At 52.0% G+C, this 17132-nt stretch overlaps 1 protein-coding gene across 1 annotated transcript; it reads right to left on the reverse strand.

Annotated features, from left to right (window-relative positions):
- Positions 1–376: 376 nt before the first annotated feature.
- Sdsl (serine dehydratase like) lies at positions 377–13535 on the reverse strand. Its single transcript, XM_059249080.1, has 8 exons — positions 13441–13535; positions 9262–9455; positions 9046–9085; positions 8207–8346; positions 7171–7259; positions 6116–6343; positions 2041–2165; positions 377–732 (listed from the first exon to the last, which is right to left on the reverse strand). Exons 2-8 carry the CDS (start codon positions 9433–9435, stop codon positions 539–541), a joined length of 990 nt encoding a protein of 329 aa, XP_059105063.1. The 5' UTR covers positions 9436–9455; positions 13441–13535; the 3' UTR covers positions 377–538.
- Positions 13536–17132: the final 3597 nt, after the last annotated feature.

The following is a 17132-nucleotide window of genomic DNA, read 5'->3' on the forward strand; positions in this document are numbered from 1 at the left end:
CCTCAAGTACTCACGCTGGCATAACTTAGTGACATTGAGAAGTACTGTCTGCACCTGGCTGGGTCATACGCCAACTTCGCGACCTTGGTGCATTATGTCATTTACACACACACACACACACACACACACACACACACACACACACGTGCACTGTGCCAGGGACTTGCTGGCAGGACCTTGGTGACTGTTGATGTAGAGAAGAGCTCTTAGGAAAGTTACTGGCAGTTAAGCAGGTGGCATCAAATCCTCCAGGGAGGGACGTGTTTCAAGGCTCAGTGCGGCCACTCATGCTGTAATATGGAGTCGCTGCCTCAGAACCTGCTTCAGGACTGTGTAGCTCAAGGGGTAAGAACACAGAAACCATGGAAGCCACACACTCAGCTCAGGAACGTTTATTCACTGAACCGCAGGGAGCCCGTGGGAGCAATCCAAGAGGACCACCTGAAGGAGACGGACTACCTGAAGCATCAGCTGGAACTGAGGCCCCCTGGGTGGCCATGAAGGTGTCCAGGGGCTTCTCTGGGGTCCCCGGAAGCCCTCAGCTGCAGCCCAGCTGGGTTTTCAGCTCCTGGAGCTGTTGGTTACTGATGTTGTTGCCACCACACACAATGACCACAATGGAAGCCTGGGCCAGCCTCAGGCGGCCCTCAGCCTGGAGCCTCCCCAGGATGCCTGAGTATACAGCAGCCAGGGCAGCCCCGCAGGCAGGCTCCACCAGCATTCGCTCGTCATCTGTGGGGACGAAGAGGGAGGCTGTCAGTCAGTGCTCAGCGGGGGGGGGGGGGGGCATTCCACCCATTCATCCACCCACCCATCCATCCATCTATCCATCTATCCATCCATCCACCCACCCATCCATCCATCTATCCATCCATCCACCCACCCATCCATCCATCTATCCATCTATCCACCCACCCATCCATCCATCTATCCATCTATCCATCCATCCACCCACCCATCCATCCATCTATCCATCTATCCATCCATCCACCCACCCATCCATCCATCTATCCATCTATCCATCCATCCACCCACCCATCCATCCATCTATCCATCTATCCATCCATCCACCCACCCATCCCTTCTGCCATCACAGGTCTGACTTTCTACAGATCTACTCCTTACTCCATCACTTGGCTGTCTCTCTGTCCATCCATCAGTGTAGCCTTCATCTGTAAAGCTAGCCATCCATCCAGGAGCCATCTATCCATCTCCTACCCATCATGTGATTGTTCATTCATCAGCCTGCTCATCAACTTGTTCATCTACCCACCATCTACCCACCAATCGATCCACCCACCCATCCACTCATCCACCCACACACCCATCCATCCATCCATCTATCCATCCATCCATCCATCCATCTATCCATCCATCATCCATTCATCCATCCTTCAATCTACCCAACTATCCACCCACCCACCCACCCATCCATCCACTCATCCGCTCACCCATCCATCCATCCACCTATTCATCCCTACCCACCTATCCCACACACACCCATTCAGTCTTCTCTCCCTCTACTGCCCATCCATCCATTACTCATCTTCCCCACTCACTCCTAAACTCATCCATTCATTCAACAAATACCTCACTCTCTGCCTGGCTCTGTGTTTGGAAGACCCTAGGGACATAACAGTGGCTAAGACGCAGAACCCCACCCCCACCCAGTTACACCCCAACAATAGATAAAAACCAGACAGCTGTGAGTAGATGGGTTAGTGTATTGGAAGTCTCTAGTTAGTGAGGTGGTGTGGGGAGATCAGGGTGGCTTCCTGGAGGACGTACCATAATGGATTACTAGTCATCACTATAGACAAGCAGTGGGGGATGGGACCAGGATGGATGTCCAGAGGCAGAGCATGTGCCAATGTCCTGAGACTGCCTAAGACTTTCCCTTCCTCCCCCACTCCCCCACCCCTCGCCATCCCCATCCACTACTGGACACGCCCCATGACATCACCACTGCTCAGCCAGTCCTGTCATAGATGCTGGGGACATGGTTGAGGTGGACAGGTGGATGACCCGGGTCTCACTCACCCAGGAACCTCTGCACAGCGCTCACAGCCTCCCGGTCTTCCACCACCTCAGAGAGGATCTCACACTCCTTTGCACACTCCAAGGTCCGTGCTGCCACGGTCTTGGCTCCCAGGCTCCTGGCTACACTGTTTGGGGAGGCGGGTGGAAGAGCAGACACATCAGAGATCCGCCCTGCAGGCCCCAGGTCACCCACATCCTGTGACAGACAAGTCCCCATCAGGAGGTCCAGACACGCTCAGATGTTGTGCATCCCATGAGCAATTCACGAGGATGCTTTGTCTCCTACCCTAGGCTGACCTCAAAAAACCCACCACAGAAGGGGACATTGGCCATCTAGTCACTTTATTTACCAATAACTATTGATGATGGATGTCCTGCGAGCCTCACCAGAGGGGAATGTGCCCAGTGTTCTAATCCTCACAGCCCTCACACACACACACACACACACACACACACACACTCAGACACACACATACACACACACACTCAGACACACACATACACACACACACACTCAGACACACACATACACACACACACACTCAGACACACACATACACACACACACACTCAGACACACACATACACACACACTCAGACACACACATACACACACACACACACACACACACTTGGAGTGAGAAGAAAGGAGGCTGAGAGATGGTAAGTAACTACATCAGGAACACACAGCTAGTCTATACCAGAACATGGATTCCGACCCATTTGATCTCAGTACTAAGGTCACCTCCCTGCTACTATCCATGGTGAGCTAGAGTCTCTGTGTTTTGAACTCAGAGATATCTCTGGGGACCTCTGACTCCCGAGGAACCCAGACCACTTAAGGCTGGAGCCAGAGTGTCTACTTTCTGACTTTGGCTCTGTACTAGCTGTGCAGCCTTGGGAAAGTCACTTGACCTCTCTAGGTCTAGGTTTCTTCATCTGAATAATGGAACTTCTGAGGTTGTCAAAAGGCTAGAGTGAGTTGAAACCTGTAAGGCGCTTTCTTAACTCAGGGCCGGATGCTTAGAGAAGTGTTGGTTATGGTTACTACTGTTGCTGGGGTGACTACGTCCACAGATGGGGCAGAGGTGATGAGCAAGGTAATGAGCCAGGCGTGATGGTACAGACCTGTCATCCCCACACTGGGAAGGCTGAGACAGGAGGGTGGCAAGTTCAAGGCCAGCCTGGGCTACAGAGTGAGTTTAGGGCTAGCCTGGGCTACAGAGAGAGTTCAAGGCCAGCCTGGACAACTTAGTGGAACTCTGTCTCAATAAAAAGTAAAAAGAGGGTTTGGGTATAGCTCAGAGCTGGAACACTTGCCCGGCATGTGTGAGGCCCTGGTCCCATACCCAGCACAGGGCAGAGGGTACAAGTGAATAAATGCCCACATGGTACTGAGCACCCCAGGAGACAGCTGTGGGGGGTTCTATATGGTAACATCTAAGCTAAGCTGCCAGAGACGAGGGGAGACAAGCAAGACAGGTGAGGAGTGTTCTGGGCGTAGAAACAACATGTGCCAAGAGTCAGGACAAGCTTTCAGCCATTACAAGGACAGAAAGAAAGACCTCGGCAGAGTGGGGGGAGAGAGAGCCTGGAGTTGGCTGCAGGTTTGGGGGAGGAGCAAGGATGGGCATAAGTCGAGGCTGGTGAGTCTTGTAGAGGAGTGTGGCTCAGTGAGCTACAGAGAGAATTCAAGGCCAGCCTGGGCAACAAAGGAAGTGAGACTCGTGGCAGAGCTCCAGAGTCCAGGCTGGCCCTGAACTCTCTTAGTAGGGCTCCGCTCCCAACACTGAAGGAAGATTCCAGCTAAGTGGATCGACTGCTCACCTAGCATGCGTGAGACCCTGGGTTCCATCACCAGTACCCCATAAACTGGATGCCTATAATCCCAGCACTTGGGAGGAGGATCAGGAGTTCAAGGTCATCCTCAACTACATAGTGAGTTCAAGGCTAACCTGGGCTACATGAGATCCTGTCTCAAAAATTTTTAAAAAGACCACTGACCACAGTTTGAATAAGTAAAGAGTGTGGTCTTGTACCACATGTCCTCATGTAGATGTTACCCCCCCAAAAAAAAAAATGGCCACAAGGCTGGTCTAGAGGACAGGGAGACTATTGCCCCACACCAGGGATCAATGACTGTAGTGGTTTGAATGTAATTGGCCCCCATAATCTCATAGGGAATGGCACTGTTAGGAGCCGTGTCTTTGTTGGAGTGGGTATGGTCTTGTTGGAGGAAGTATGTCACTGTGGGGGCAGGCTTCGAGGTTTCCTGTGCTCAGGATACCACCCAGTGTCTCAGTCGACTTCCTGTTGCCTGTGAGTTGTAGAACTCTCAGCTCCTTCTCCAGCACCATGTCTGCCGTGCTCCCCACCATGATGATAATGAACTAAACCTCTGAACTGTAAGTCAGCCCCAATTAAATGTCTTCCTTCCTAAGAGTTGCCATGGTCATGGTGTCTCTTCACAGCAATAGAAACCCTGACTAAGTAGGTATGGGGACAAGACCGAGAAGGGAACCAGGGTCTAGGAATGGGACAGATGTAACCTCCAAAGTTAAAGGGGGGAGAAAGTTCCTAGGTCACTCCACCTGTGTGGAATGCTTCTGTCTGTAGAAACAGCAACCTGTGGATATTACGAGATGCTTCTGCTGTGCCAGGCTGGGGAGCATGTACCTACCTTAGGGCTTAAACAGCTGGGCTGCCACTCTGGAGTAAGCCCCACCCCCTTTTATTGACACAGGCTCTCATTAGCCTGAAGTTTGCCAAGTAGCTATACCGGCTCCACCTGCCTCTGCTTCCCCAGGACTAGATTTCAAGCACACACTACCACACTCCACTGTTTCACACAGATACCAGGGTCTGAACTCTGGTCCTCACACTCTCAAGGCAGGAACTTCACCAATCCTCCATGTCTGTCTCCCTGGCGTAGTTTGCGGTCATTTCTTTTCTTTTTTCTTTTTTTTTTTTTTTTCAAGACAGGGTTTCTCTGTGTAGTTTTGACGCCTGTCCTGGATCTTGCTCTGTAGACCAGGCTGGCCTCAAACTCACAGAGATCTGCAGAGCTCTGCCTCCCAAATGCTGGGATTAAAGGCGTGCGCCACCACCGCCAGCTTGCGGTCATTTCTTACGGCGGTCCTAGAAAGCTGACTGGCTTGTATTTACATGTTTCTGAGGAGTCTCTCTCGCTCACCTCTTCTGCTAGGCTGAGTGGCCAGCAAGGTTCTGGGATGTGCCACTCTTCACTCTCCCAGCTCTGAGGTCACAGATGCTACCCACTGGACCAGATTTTGTGTCGGTGCTGAGAACCTGAACTCAGGTCTTCCCACTTCTAAGGCAAGCACATTACCCACTGGGCCTCTCCATCACCTTTATTTTGAGACAGGGTCTCTCTGTGCAAGCTCAGGCTAGACCTTCACGCTCAGGCCTCCTGCCTCAGCTTTTTAAGTGTCGGAGTGACAGGGGCGTGTGTTGTAGAATATTATTTCAAGGTGTGTTACTTTTGTTTATGCTCTGGAACGTTTGCTTAATGGTGCAAAGATGTGTTGGATGAAATAAAATTCACCTGGGGTCAGGAGGCTGAGTCAGCAAGTACCTGACAGGAAGTGGTAGGGAGGAGCCAGGTGAAAAAAGAATTGAAAAGGAGGAGGACTCCAGGGACCAGCCACCCAGCTACACAACCAGCCAGCCACAGAGTAAGAGTAAGATTTACAGAAGTAAGAGAACAGGAAAAGCCCAGAGGCAAAAAGATAGACAGGGATAATTTAAAGTTAAAGAAAGCTGGCTAGAAACTAAGCCAAGCTAAGGCCGGGCACTCGTAATTAAGAAAAAGCCTCCATGTGTGGATTTATTTGGGAGCTGAGTGGTGGGCCCCCCAAAAGAGCCAAAAAACAAACAACAGGTGTACCCATGGACCCAGCTTTTTTCACACCCTCTAACTTCGTGACAGTGGTTAGAATTTCAGGACAAGCAGACATTTGGGGTGCCTCCACCCACCCCCACAAGCCTGGACAAAGAGACCCTAGGACAGAGACACCCCACCCTCTACCCCCTCAGATGCTCCACCCAGACCCACCTGGTGATGTCTGGCAGAGTGACCAGCCTGCCGGCCTGCAAGGCCGCGTTGAAACTGTGTGCCCCTCGGGTCTCCATGGCAACGATGGGCACATGCCGCCAGCCTACCTCCAGCAGGCCCTCAGTCACACCGGCTAGGAGCCCTCCGCCCCCAACAGACAGCACCACGGCCCCCGGCGGGGTCCCCAGCGACTCTTTCAGCTCCCGCACTAGGCTGGCATGGCCTTCCCTGGGGGGTGGGAGTGGAACAAATGCTAGGCAGACCCCCCTCTCCTTGGCCACTGAAAGAGGCGAGATGGTGCAGCAAGGTGCCCCCAGCTTCAGCCTTGTTCTCTGCCCACTCATCCCTTCATCCACACACCCGTCTCCTCGCCGCCCTCCCAGGCTCGCTCTTACCTTTTCTCATTCAATCCTTCCCCACTTTGGAAAGAAAGACCCTCATTAGGGAGGGTTAAGAGGGACCAGCCTGTGACTTGGGACCAGGTGTGGTTCTGGAAGTAGAACCCTGTCTCTTCCCTCATCAGCTGTGTGCCCCTGGGCCAGTGTCTTGACCTCTCTGTGCCGCAGTGGGCTTCCTGGTAGCTACCTCATAGATGAGTAGACAGTGAGGGAATGCCAGCAGCCTGCGCCCAGCCCCAAGGCACATGTTTAATAAAGACTTTTTTTTTTTTTTTTTTTTTTTTTTGGTTTTTCGAGACAGGGTTTCTCTGTGTAGGTTTGCGCCTTTCCTGGAACTCACTTGGTAGCCCAGGCTGGCCTCGAACTCACAGAGATCCGCCTGGCTCTGCCTCCCGAGTGCTGGGATTAAAGGCGTGCGCCACCACTGCCCGGCAAAGACTATTTTATATTACAATTTCTATTGGATCGATGAAAAAACTGAGGCATGGGTAGCGAGGTGCTTTGCACAAAAAAACGTAATTCCAAAGACGCAAGGTCTGAACCTGTGTCTGCCTGGCTTTGAGGGTTCCTCTCCTTTCTGGGCCTCCAGTTCCTCCGGCCCCGATTCAATGAGGGTCCCTCGTTCTGACACCCTGGGAACAAAGCCACAAGCCTCACCATATCAGGGGATGATCAAACGGCGAGACATTCACCCAGCCGTCCCTCGTGGCCAATTCTTGCGCCCTTGTGTTGGCTTCATCCCAGACCTAAAGAGAAGTCGAGGCCCTGGAAAAAGCTGGGGTGCAGACTCCACAGGGACTATGGCAGAGACTGGAGTCTCCTCCAGGGATGGAGGAGGTCTCCCAAATCCCTCACATATTGTCTGGGTCCCTGCAGCCTACCCGTGAGAGCCTCTGTCACCCAATGATGGCCCAAGGTGAACTGAAGCATGGACGTAGGCAGAGCTGGCCCCTGACACCTGTGCCCACCACAGGTCACCCAGAGCTCACCTTCCTGGGTGTCCCCTGATCCTAGAGCTTGTCTGGGTAGTGGACAAAGTGGGCTGCAGATACAGGGAGCGTGTGCTTGGGGCAGACTCCACCAATAAGGATTGAGAGTTGTGGGTGGCAGTTGCTATGTCCCACTCAGTGGCACAACCCTCCTGAGCTCTGAGGAAACCCCAGGTGGTACAGACATGCCCCGCCCCGCAGGGTGGGCTTCCCGTTCCACCCCGCCCTATTCAGGGATAGATGGACGGGTGAGTGGATGCTAAAGGAAAGGAAGAAGAGACGTTAGAAGTCAGCGGGATGTGGTGGCGCACGCCTTTACTCCCAGCACTCGGGAGGCAGAAGCAGGCGGATCTCTGTGAGTTCGAGGCCAGCCCGGAGTACATGGTGAGATCCAAGACAGCCAGAGCTACCCAGAAAAACCTTGTGTCAAAAACAAACAAAAAAAAAAAAAGCAGAGGGCAAGGGAAGAAGGAAAAGCCGGGAGGAAGGAGAGAAGACTCCACAGCGCTTACAGTGCTAAACCCTTGTCCCACCCGTTCTCTCTTCCCTCCACCCTCCCGAGAGAAGACCGAAGACCAAAACGCTGGTTCTGGCCGGTGTCCGTCCAAAATAAACAGAGGCGATGCCCTGGAGTGCGGTGGGGGAGAACACAGCACCCACCCACCCACCCAGCCAGCTCTCTGTCCTTGCTTTCCGCTCCTTACCTTCCCAGTCAGCTGGACCTCGGCCCCCTCCCCCTCCAGCCGCCTCACCACCTGCGTGGACGTGGTCTCTGGGAGCACGATGGTGGCAGGGATGCCCAGCTTCCGAGCTGAGTATGCGGCTGCAATACCTGCATTGCCCCCTGGGGGCAGTGGAGAGAGGAGTTCCTCAGACCGCGCGCATGCTGCCCCTCTCCCTGTAAGTGACCTGTGTGTCGGGCCCCACCGCTGGCAGAGGAAGACACCTGATCTACATCGAGCCAAATCAGAGAACGCAACCTCCTCACTCATTACCGCTTCAGGGGTGAGTATGTGGCCTGGACAAAGAGGCAAAGGAGAAGAAAAAGCAAGAGACGGAGAGGGACCGAAGAGAGCGGCTGGATCCAGCCATGCCTGAAAGCCATTTATCCTGAGCATGTTCGGAACTTGGAGCCTGCAGCTTAAACCTCTGTGAGATGGGACTCTGTCGCTTGTGACCTCCACAAATGTAGGATTATGGAGAAGGGACTGAAAACAGGTGGTGTGGCTGTCTGAGACTGTGGCCCGGATGAGCTACTCCTTAAAACGAAGCTAAACTGGGCTGTGGTGGCGCAAACCTGTAATCCCAGCACTCAGGAGGTAGAGACAAGAGGATCAGGAGTCCCGTAGCCTTTACAAAGGAAAGAAAGAAAGAAGGGAGGGAGGGAGGAAGGGAAGAAGGAAGGAAGGGAGGAAGGAAGGAAGGAAGGAAAAAAGGAAGGAAGTCAAGCCAAGCCCTGGACATTGACAGATGCTCTGGCTGGCTCCCCTGCCCCCACCCCAGTCCTGAGGACTCCTAGTAAAACAGAGAGGAGTTGGGTCACCTGAGGAGCACACCAGATGTCTGCATCCTCTCATGGCCATCTGGAGAGACAAAGGATGGAGTTGGGGGTCACTTCAGTCATGGAGGCCTTTGTGGGATGTGACGGGGTGCTCCATCCACGCCCAACACTCCTCTCCCTCTATCCTGCCCCCACCTCCTCCACAGCCCTGTGTGAGACCTCACTCCCCTCCCCAGCCCTGGGCCCACCCTCCTTCACCTGCTGACAGAAATGTCCGATGCCCCGGATCTTAAAGGAGCCAGCTGGCTGCACATTCTCATATTTGAGGAAGACAGGCATGCCTGCCACCTGAGACAGTGCCCAGCTCTCCAGCAGGGGGGTGACCCTGTGGAAAGGCTCCACCCTGACACGCTCTGCCAAGGCTCCCTCCATTCCTGTGGCACAGAGATGACCTGCAAAGGGGGGGACGGGACGTGCACAGTTTAGATTCCTTAACTCTATCAGGAGAAGGGAGGCCAAGGCCCCTGAGCCTGGCCACCCCAAATCCAATCCAGCTTCCAAGCTTCAAGGTCCAGGCAGGTGTCTGCCTCTCTCTGGACCTTGGTTTCCCCATCTGAATAAGACAGATTGTCCTGGTTAACAATGGCTTGCCTGTGGCTTGTCCATAGTGCTGGGGACACAGAGTGTGACCGAAGAGTAATAAAATTCATTCATTCATTCATTCATTCATTCATTCATAATTTTTCCATATAAAACACTGGCTAAGCATATGCCAAGGAGGCAGGGCTCTTCCTTACCCCCTATCTTTGCCGTTGGCAATCTTTTGCCCTCTTCCTGGTTATCGGTCCCCAGTTATCCAGCCACGGCCTGTATTGTCTCTAAAAGCAAAGATGCTTTTGTTGTAGTTGCCGTTGAGAGATAGGGTCTCAGTGTGTAGCCCAGGCTGGCCTGGAACCCACCATCCTCCTGCCTGCCCCTGCTCAGCATTGGGAGTATAATGCTATGACGTCACACTGGCCAGTAAGCCTTTGTTGTGTTTTTTGATGTACATATGTAGCTTTACAATGGTCTACATCTGTCCAAACTCAGTGGGATGGCGACTTTACATGGGCTACATAACAAGTTTGAAGACAGCCAGGGCTACACAAGATCTGTCTCAAAACAAAACAAAAAAAAGGGGGTGGGGGGTGGGGGGTGTAGAGATGGCTCAGTGGTTAAAAGCACTCAGTGCTCTTGCAAAGGACCCAGGTTCACTTCCCAGCACCCACATGGTGGCTCACAATCGGTTCTAACTCTCATTCTAGGGAGTCCAGTGCCCTATTCTGGCCGCCTCAGACACAGCTTGTACATGGTGGGCACACAGGCATGTATGCAGACAAATACACATACACATAAAAATAAATTTTAAGCCAGGCGGTGGTGGCACACATCTTTAATCCCAGCACTCGGGAGGCAGAGCCAGGCGGATCTCTGTGAGTTTGAGGCCAGCCTGGGCTACAGAGTGAGTTCCAGGAAAGGTGCAAAGCTACACAGAGAAACCCTGTCTCGAAAAACCAAAATAAATAAATAAATAATTAACCTTTTAATTTTAAAAGATTGCAAAAGGGTCTAGCGAGATGATTCAACAAACGTTACTTGTCACAAAAGCCTGATGACCTGGGTTTGATCCCCAGGAACCACTTAAAGGTGGAAGGCGAGATCTTAGCTTACAGAGTGGTCCTCTGACACACACACACACACACACACACACACACACACACACACGCATTCTCACACACACTCTCACACACATTCTCAGACACTGATAATAAATGCAATTTTAAAAGGGGGGAGGAAGATGGATGTGGTGGCGCACGCCTTTGATCCCATCATGCAGGAGGCAGAGGCAGGAGGATCTATGAATTCCAGGCCAGCCTGGTCTATCAAGTGAGTTATAGGCCTGCCGGGGCTATGTAGAAAGACCTTGTCTATAAATAAATAAACAAAAAAACCAAACAAGTGAGAAATGAGGGAAGGAATGTTGGGAAAAGAAACAAGCCGGGTGGTTGCTCACACCTATAATCCCTGCACTCAAACTCAGGAAACTGAGGCAGTCCTCTTCAAAAGATGGGTGAAGCCCTTTGCAGTTCCAAGGTCGGCCATCAGGAGGCGAGTTGAACCCGGTGGTCGGGTCTCCCCACCTCCCGAGCCCCCGCCTGAACTTCTTAATCCACTCTTACTCAAGGGACTCAAATAGGGAACTGGTCGGTGAATCTGACCCTTTGTCAGGATGGGCCCTGGAACTCCCCAGACAAGGTAAAGACAGAGCAGACCCACCTCGTCTCTTTCAGCACATCTCACAGGGAAAGGGTGCCTATGAGCTGTACCTGGTCCCTATGTCAACTTGACACAAGCTGGAGTCATTTGGGAAGAGGGAACCTCAACTGAGAAAATGACCCTACCAGACTGGCCTGTGGGAAAGCCAGCTGTATATTTTCTTGATGGGTGACTGATGGGGGAAGGCTCAGTCCACTGTGGGTGGTGTCATCCCTAGGAAGGTGGTCCTGGGTTCTATAAGAAAGCAGGCTGAACAAGCCATGGGGCGCAAGCCAGTGAGCAGCTCCCTCCATGGCCTCTGCATCAGCTCCTGCCTCCGGGTTTCTGCCCTGTTTGAGTTCCTGTCCTGACTTCCTTTGATGACAATTAATGATATGGAAACGTAATCCGAATAAACCCTTTCCTCCCCCAAGTTGCTTTTGGTCATGGTGTTTATCACAGCAATAGTAACCCTGACCAAGACACCCCTCCATAGCCCAGCTTAGTTTTCACCTCAGTCTTGTGACCCCAGATCACAGGTTTGGGGGCTAACCAGAGACCAAAATCAAAAACCAGTTATGTGCCTCAAGTGTTTTAACCACTCTGCCCCTATTTCCTCTTCTGTAAAATGGGAACAAATACACACCCCAAAAAACTTGCAGGCTGTGCTGTGGACTAACCGCTGGCACCCACTGCCATGCTCCAGGCTGAATCCTCTAGACAGGTTCCCTCACTGGGACTTTCTACCAACGCTGCCATGCACAACCTACTGTGTACGTCTTAGAGAGCACTGTCAAGGTCCGGCCTGGGGCTTGGGACCCAGGGATGGCAAGGTGGGGAAAACAGACATCTGCCTCAGAGCCAGGATGTAGTTTGATGAGGAGATGTACTATAAACCAAGAAAATAATAGGAAACTGTGAATATTGAAGATGAACAAAAGCGTCTCCTTTGGGCATGGAGCCAGGGAAGGCCTCTTGGACTAGAAAGATATGAATGAGCTAAGCATGAACCAGGCCACACCCTCAATGCATTATTGTACGGCATGAGGTCCTCATGAAGATTAAGTTCAGCCATGAAGTGAGGGTGCCCACTGTACCCGGTGTGGCTTGATAAGAGCTAACTGTTATGTGGGGCTTGCTGGGAGCCGGGCACCATGCCCAGCACCTTCCTGATTATCTCAGAATGCACTGAGAAACCCCAACAGAGACCTGTATGTGACTCCATTTTATAACTAGTGACCCGGAGGGGTTGGTACACAAGGCCACAGGTCAGGAACTGTGGCTCAGAGTTCAAACCCAGGTATGTGCTTCCACACTGTGTAGCATCTTAACTCCCAGGTTGTCCGTATCCTTCTCCTCCTCCTCCTCCTCCTCTTCCTCTTCATCATCATCATTGTCATTTATTGAAAATGAGGCTGTTTGGTACTTCACTGACAGTTATCCTTAAGAGCTGAAACTCACCGAGAAATGGTGGTGTGCACCTTTAATCCCAGCGCTCGGGAGGCAGAGGCAGGCGGATCTCTGTGAGTTCGAAGCCAGCCTGGTCTACAGAGTGAGTTCCAGGACAGCCAAGGTTACATAGAGAAACCCTGTCTTGGGAAAACAAACAAAAGCAAGAAGGAAAAAGAGCTAAAATTCTTGGCCCTGTCCCCAGGCCTCTCTGGCCCCACCCCCACCCCATGACAACAACCTCCTCGCCATTAGGGTGGTGACCCATCTGAGCTGAGGCCTAGGGACCCCATTGTCCCACTCCCCACTGTGCAGCTGGTGGGACCTCAGCAAGAGGCTGGACCTCCCTGTCCTGTATGGAGAGAGAAGGCCTGTGATTCCCTCACTGGAACCCACTTCAAAGGGCTGCCCATTCTCTCCAGCCCTCACTCCAACCCCAGCAGTTCTGGGCTGCTTTCCCCAGGGGCCATCTGGGTGGCATACAGCAGCTGAATCAGGAGAAAGTCGAGAAAGTCTAGAAAGCCAGGCTGACCGCCCCCCCACCTGCACAATCTGATATCCACCCCTCAGGGTCCCTGGGGCCCCGCCTCCTGTGGGGTGACAAGACAGGACAGATGCTCCCGGAGTAGCAGCCATCCTCACTCCCACTTGCTGCCCCACAACCCCCAGCCACTCCCACAATGCCACCCTTACCTTCCCGGAGGACAGTCCCTAGACCAGCACAGCCTACAGCCCAGCCGGGACCAACCTGGACTCACGGGCCAAAGATCAGCTTCCGCCACCAGGGCCTGGCCCCTCCTCCCTGTTAAAGGGACAGTTCCTGATTCTGGGCCCCAATAAAGACTCAACAGTAAAAACAGCCAAAATGGATTCATGGGGATATTCAACCCTCCCCTCTTTCCTCATGCAGCTCATGGCTCGTGAGTGACCTGGGCTCATCGGGCCGATGGGGAAATAGAGGCTCAGGAAGGAACGCATACATCCACAGAGACTGGCCAGCAAGAGGCAGAAGGAACCTCTCACCTTGGACCACCTTCATTAACACAGCCACCCTAGATCTGACATATCCAGAGCTGTCTTTAGGTCAGGCCACGTTCCCTGGACCACACGGGGGTCAGCTTAGGTTTGAGCCGAGAAAACAAAGATGCAGACCAGGCATGGTGGTGCACGCCTTTAATGCCAGCACTCTGGAGGCAGAGGCAGGCGGATCCCTGTGAGTTCGAGGCCAGCCTGGTCTATACAGCAAGTTTCAGGACACTTGGGGCTACATAGAGAGAGCTTGTCTTACAAATAAAAAATAAATAAGTGAAAGGAAGATAGAAAGAAGACAAGGGGAACTGGTAGCCATCCTGCCACCCTGTCTGAATGGGAAGGGTGACTCACGGCACATTCCTATCTCTGCTCTTTCACAGCCAGCAGAAGAAGCCTGGCTGTTATTAACTGTCCACAGCAATGGCTCCGTGCATTCAATAAATAAATATTTACCAGACACCTACCGCCTGCCAAGTCCTGAGACCTTTAACCTCAAACAAGATAGCGTGTCCCCTGCTTTCTCCCAGCACTCGGGATGCCCGTGCTGTGGGAGGTGGGAGCAGGTGGGGTGTTGAGCCCAGGCAGGTGTGGAGTAAGGGGGGCCGGATTGAAAGGGTCACAGAAGTACTTATAAGAGTCTGGGGAGACGGCTCTGGGTAAATGCATCCCACGCAAGTGCGGAGACCCAAGGTCGGCTCTCTGGCACCCATGAAGAAGGGTTCAGACTCCTGTGTCCCCTCTGTCCCCATCTCAAGGAACCTGGGCCTCATCCATCCTGAACCTCAGTTTCCCTAAATATAAAATGAGAGGCAAGATTCAGGAAGGATCAGGCACCATAGGGAAGTATGTCCCTTAGGGAAGTGTGACCTCTCCCCTCCCATGATTGATGATTAACCCTTGGCTACCTGGGGTCAGGTAGAACTGCTTCGCCGTGATCTGCAACTGGGAACCCTCCCAACTCACTTCTGCCCTCGCATTACCCCTCCCCCATCACTGTCCAGTGCCCAGTCTTGCCTGAGGCACTGGGGACCCCAAAGAGACAGAGAGCAGAAGGTCGCCGCGGTGGCTGTAGTGTGGGATCTGGAGAAAGGCTTCCTGGTAGAGGAATACCTCAGCTGTAGACAAGGATCTGCATTAATGACATGCCTATGGCATACCAATCGCATATTCTCAAGGCTCTCATCCCCATCGCTGGGGATGGAACCCGGGGCTTTGCAATGTCAGATAAGCTCTCTACCACAAGCCCCTAGGAATGGAGTCTCTAGTTTTTCTTGCCATGGGATTGTGTGTAGTCCAGGCTAGCCTCAAGCTTGCTATGAAAATAAGGACGAGGTCTGGAGAGATGGCCTGAGTTCAGTTCCCAGCAACCACATGGTGGCTCACAGCCATCTGTAATGAGATCTGGTGCCCCCTTCTGGCCTGCAGGCAAACACAAAACACTGTATACATAATAAATAAATAAATAAATAAATAAATAAATAAATAAATAAATAAATAAATAAAGATTTTAAGATTTATTTATTTATTATGTATACAGTGTCCTGCCTGCAGGTATGCCTGCGGGCCAGAAGAGGGCACCAGAACTCATTACAGATGGTTGTGGTTGCTGGGAACTGAACTCAGGACCTCTGGAAGAGCAATCAGTGCTCTTAACCTCTGAGCCATCTCTCCAGCCCAAAAATAAATCTTTAAAAAAGAAAGAAAGAAAGAAAGAAAGGAAGGAAGGAAGGAAGGAAGGAAGGAAGGAAGGAAGGAAGGAAGGAAGGAAGGAAGGAAGGAAGGAAGGAAAGAAAGACGACTGAACATCTGATCTTCTCACCTCCACCATCCAAGTGCTAGGATTACAGATGCACACCCATGCGTGGGAGTGTACACACACACACACACACACACACACACACACACACACACACACACGCATGGTGGGGGGGTGCTCTGGCTAAGTGGTTAAGAGCATGTGCTGCCCTTGAAGAAGACTCAAGTTCAGTTCCCAGCACCTACATCAAGTGGTTCACAATGGCCTGTAACTCCAGTTCCAGAGGGTCTGACGCCTCCAAGGGTTCCTGCATGCACATGTGAGTAACCTCCACACCCCATACACACAATGAAAAATAATAAGCCAGGCGGTGGTGGCACACACCTTTAATCCCAGCACTCGGGAGGCAGAGGCAGGAGGATCTCTGTGAGTTTGAGGTCAGCCTGGTCTACAGAGCGAGCTCCAGGACAGCCAAGGCTACACAGAGAAACCCTGTCTCGAAGATCTAAAATTAATAATAATAATTCCTTTCTTTTGCTTGTTGGTTTTGATTTGGTTTGGTGCTTTGAGACAAGAGTCTCACTATGTACCCCTGGCTGGCCTGGAACTCACTCTGTAGACCAGGCTGACCTCAAACTCACAGAGATCCTCCTGCCTCTGCCTCCTGAGTGCTGGGACTAAAGGTGTGCACCACTGTGCTGAGCCAAATCTTTTTTTTTTTTTTTTTTAAAGAAAACTATTAAGTCATAGAACAAGCCAAATACTGGTATACCTGTAATATCAGCACTCCAGAGGCTGAGGCAGGAGGATTGCCGTGAATTCAACAGCAAGACTGTCTCAAATACATACATACATACATACATACATACATACATACATACATACATATGGCATATATTTGGCATATACGTGGCTATTGAGATGGTTTGCCAGGTGAGAACACTTGTCACCAAACTGACTGCCTGAATTCCGTTCCCAGGACCAACATGGCGGAAGGAAGAAGAACTGATGCCCAAAAATTGACCTCTGACCTCCACGTACCCGTTGTAGCATGCATGTGCGCCAACATACACACACACACACACAGAGAATAAACCAATGCAATTTTTAATTTTTTTAAATGAAAACAGAGAAACGAAAGAAAGCAGAACAGGCACAGGGCGGGCTCCTATGGGGGAGGCAGTACGTTCAGTATCTAGGACACAGATCTTGGAGCCGGGCTCTGCCACGCAGAGTAGCAGCCACACCACATCCCTAGGCTGAGGAACCCTAGGCAAGTCACTCAGCCTCCCTGTGCCTTGTTTGCCCTGCTGTGGAGCAGATATGTGTGTGAGACACGGGGGCCCACAGCTGGTGCTCTGGTGTCTGTCCTATGGTTCCCTGAGAATACAGCACAAAGTGGCAGAGAAGCCTGTGACGTCATTCCATCACAGAATGTACAACTACCTGGACAAAAAAAAAAAAAAAAAAAAAAAAAAAAAATTCCAACGATCCCCTGTGCTGAGGAAACAGGTTCGGAGAAACCGAGTCATTGACGCAAGGTCACAGAGCAGGGGCAGAGCCAGAGGCTGAGTCGCAGAGGGGCTGGGCTCCACAG

This window comes from Peromyscus eremicus, chromosome 23 (genome assembly GCF_949786415.1).
Source record: "Peromyscus eremicus chromosome 23, PerEre_H2_v1, whole genome shotgun sequence".
Lineage (NCBI taxonomy): Eukaryota > Metazoa > Chordata > Mammalia > Rodentia > Cricetidae > Peromyscus > Peromyscus eremicus.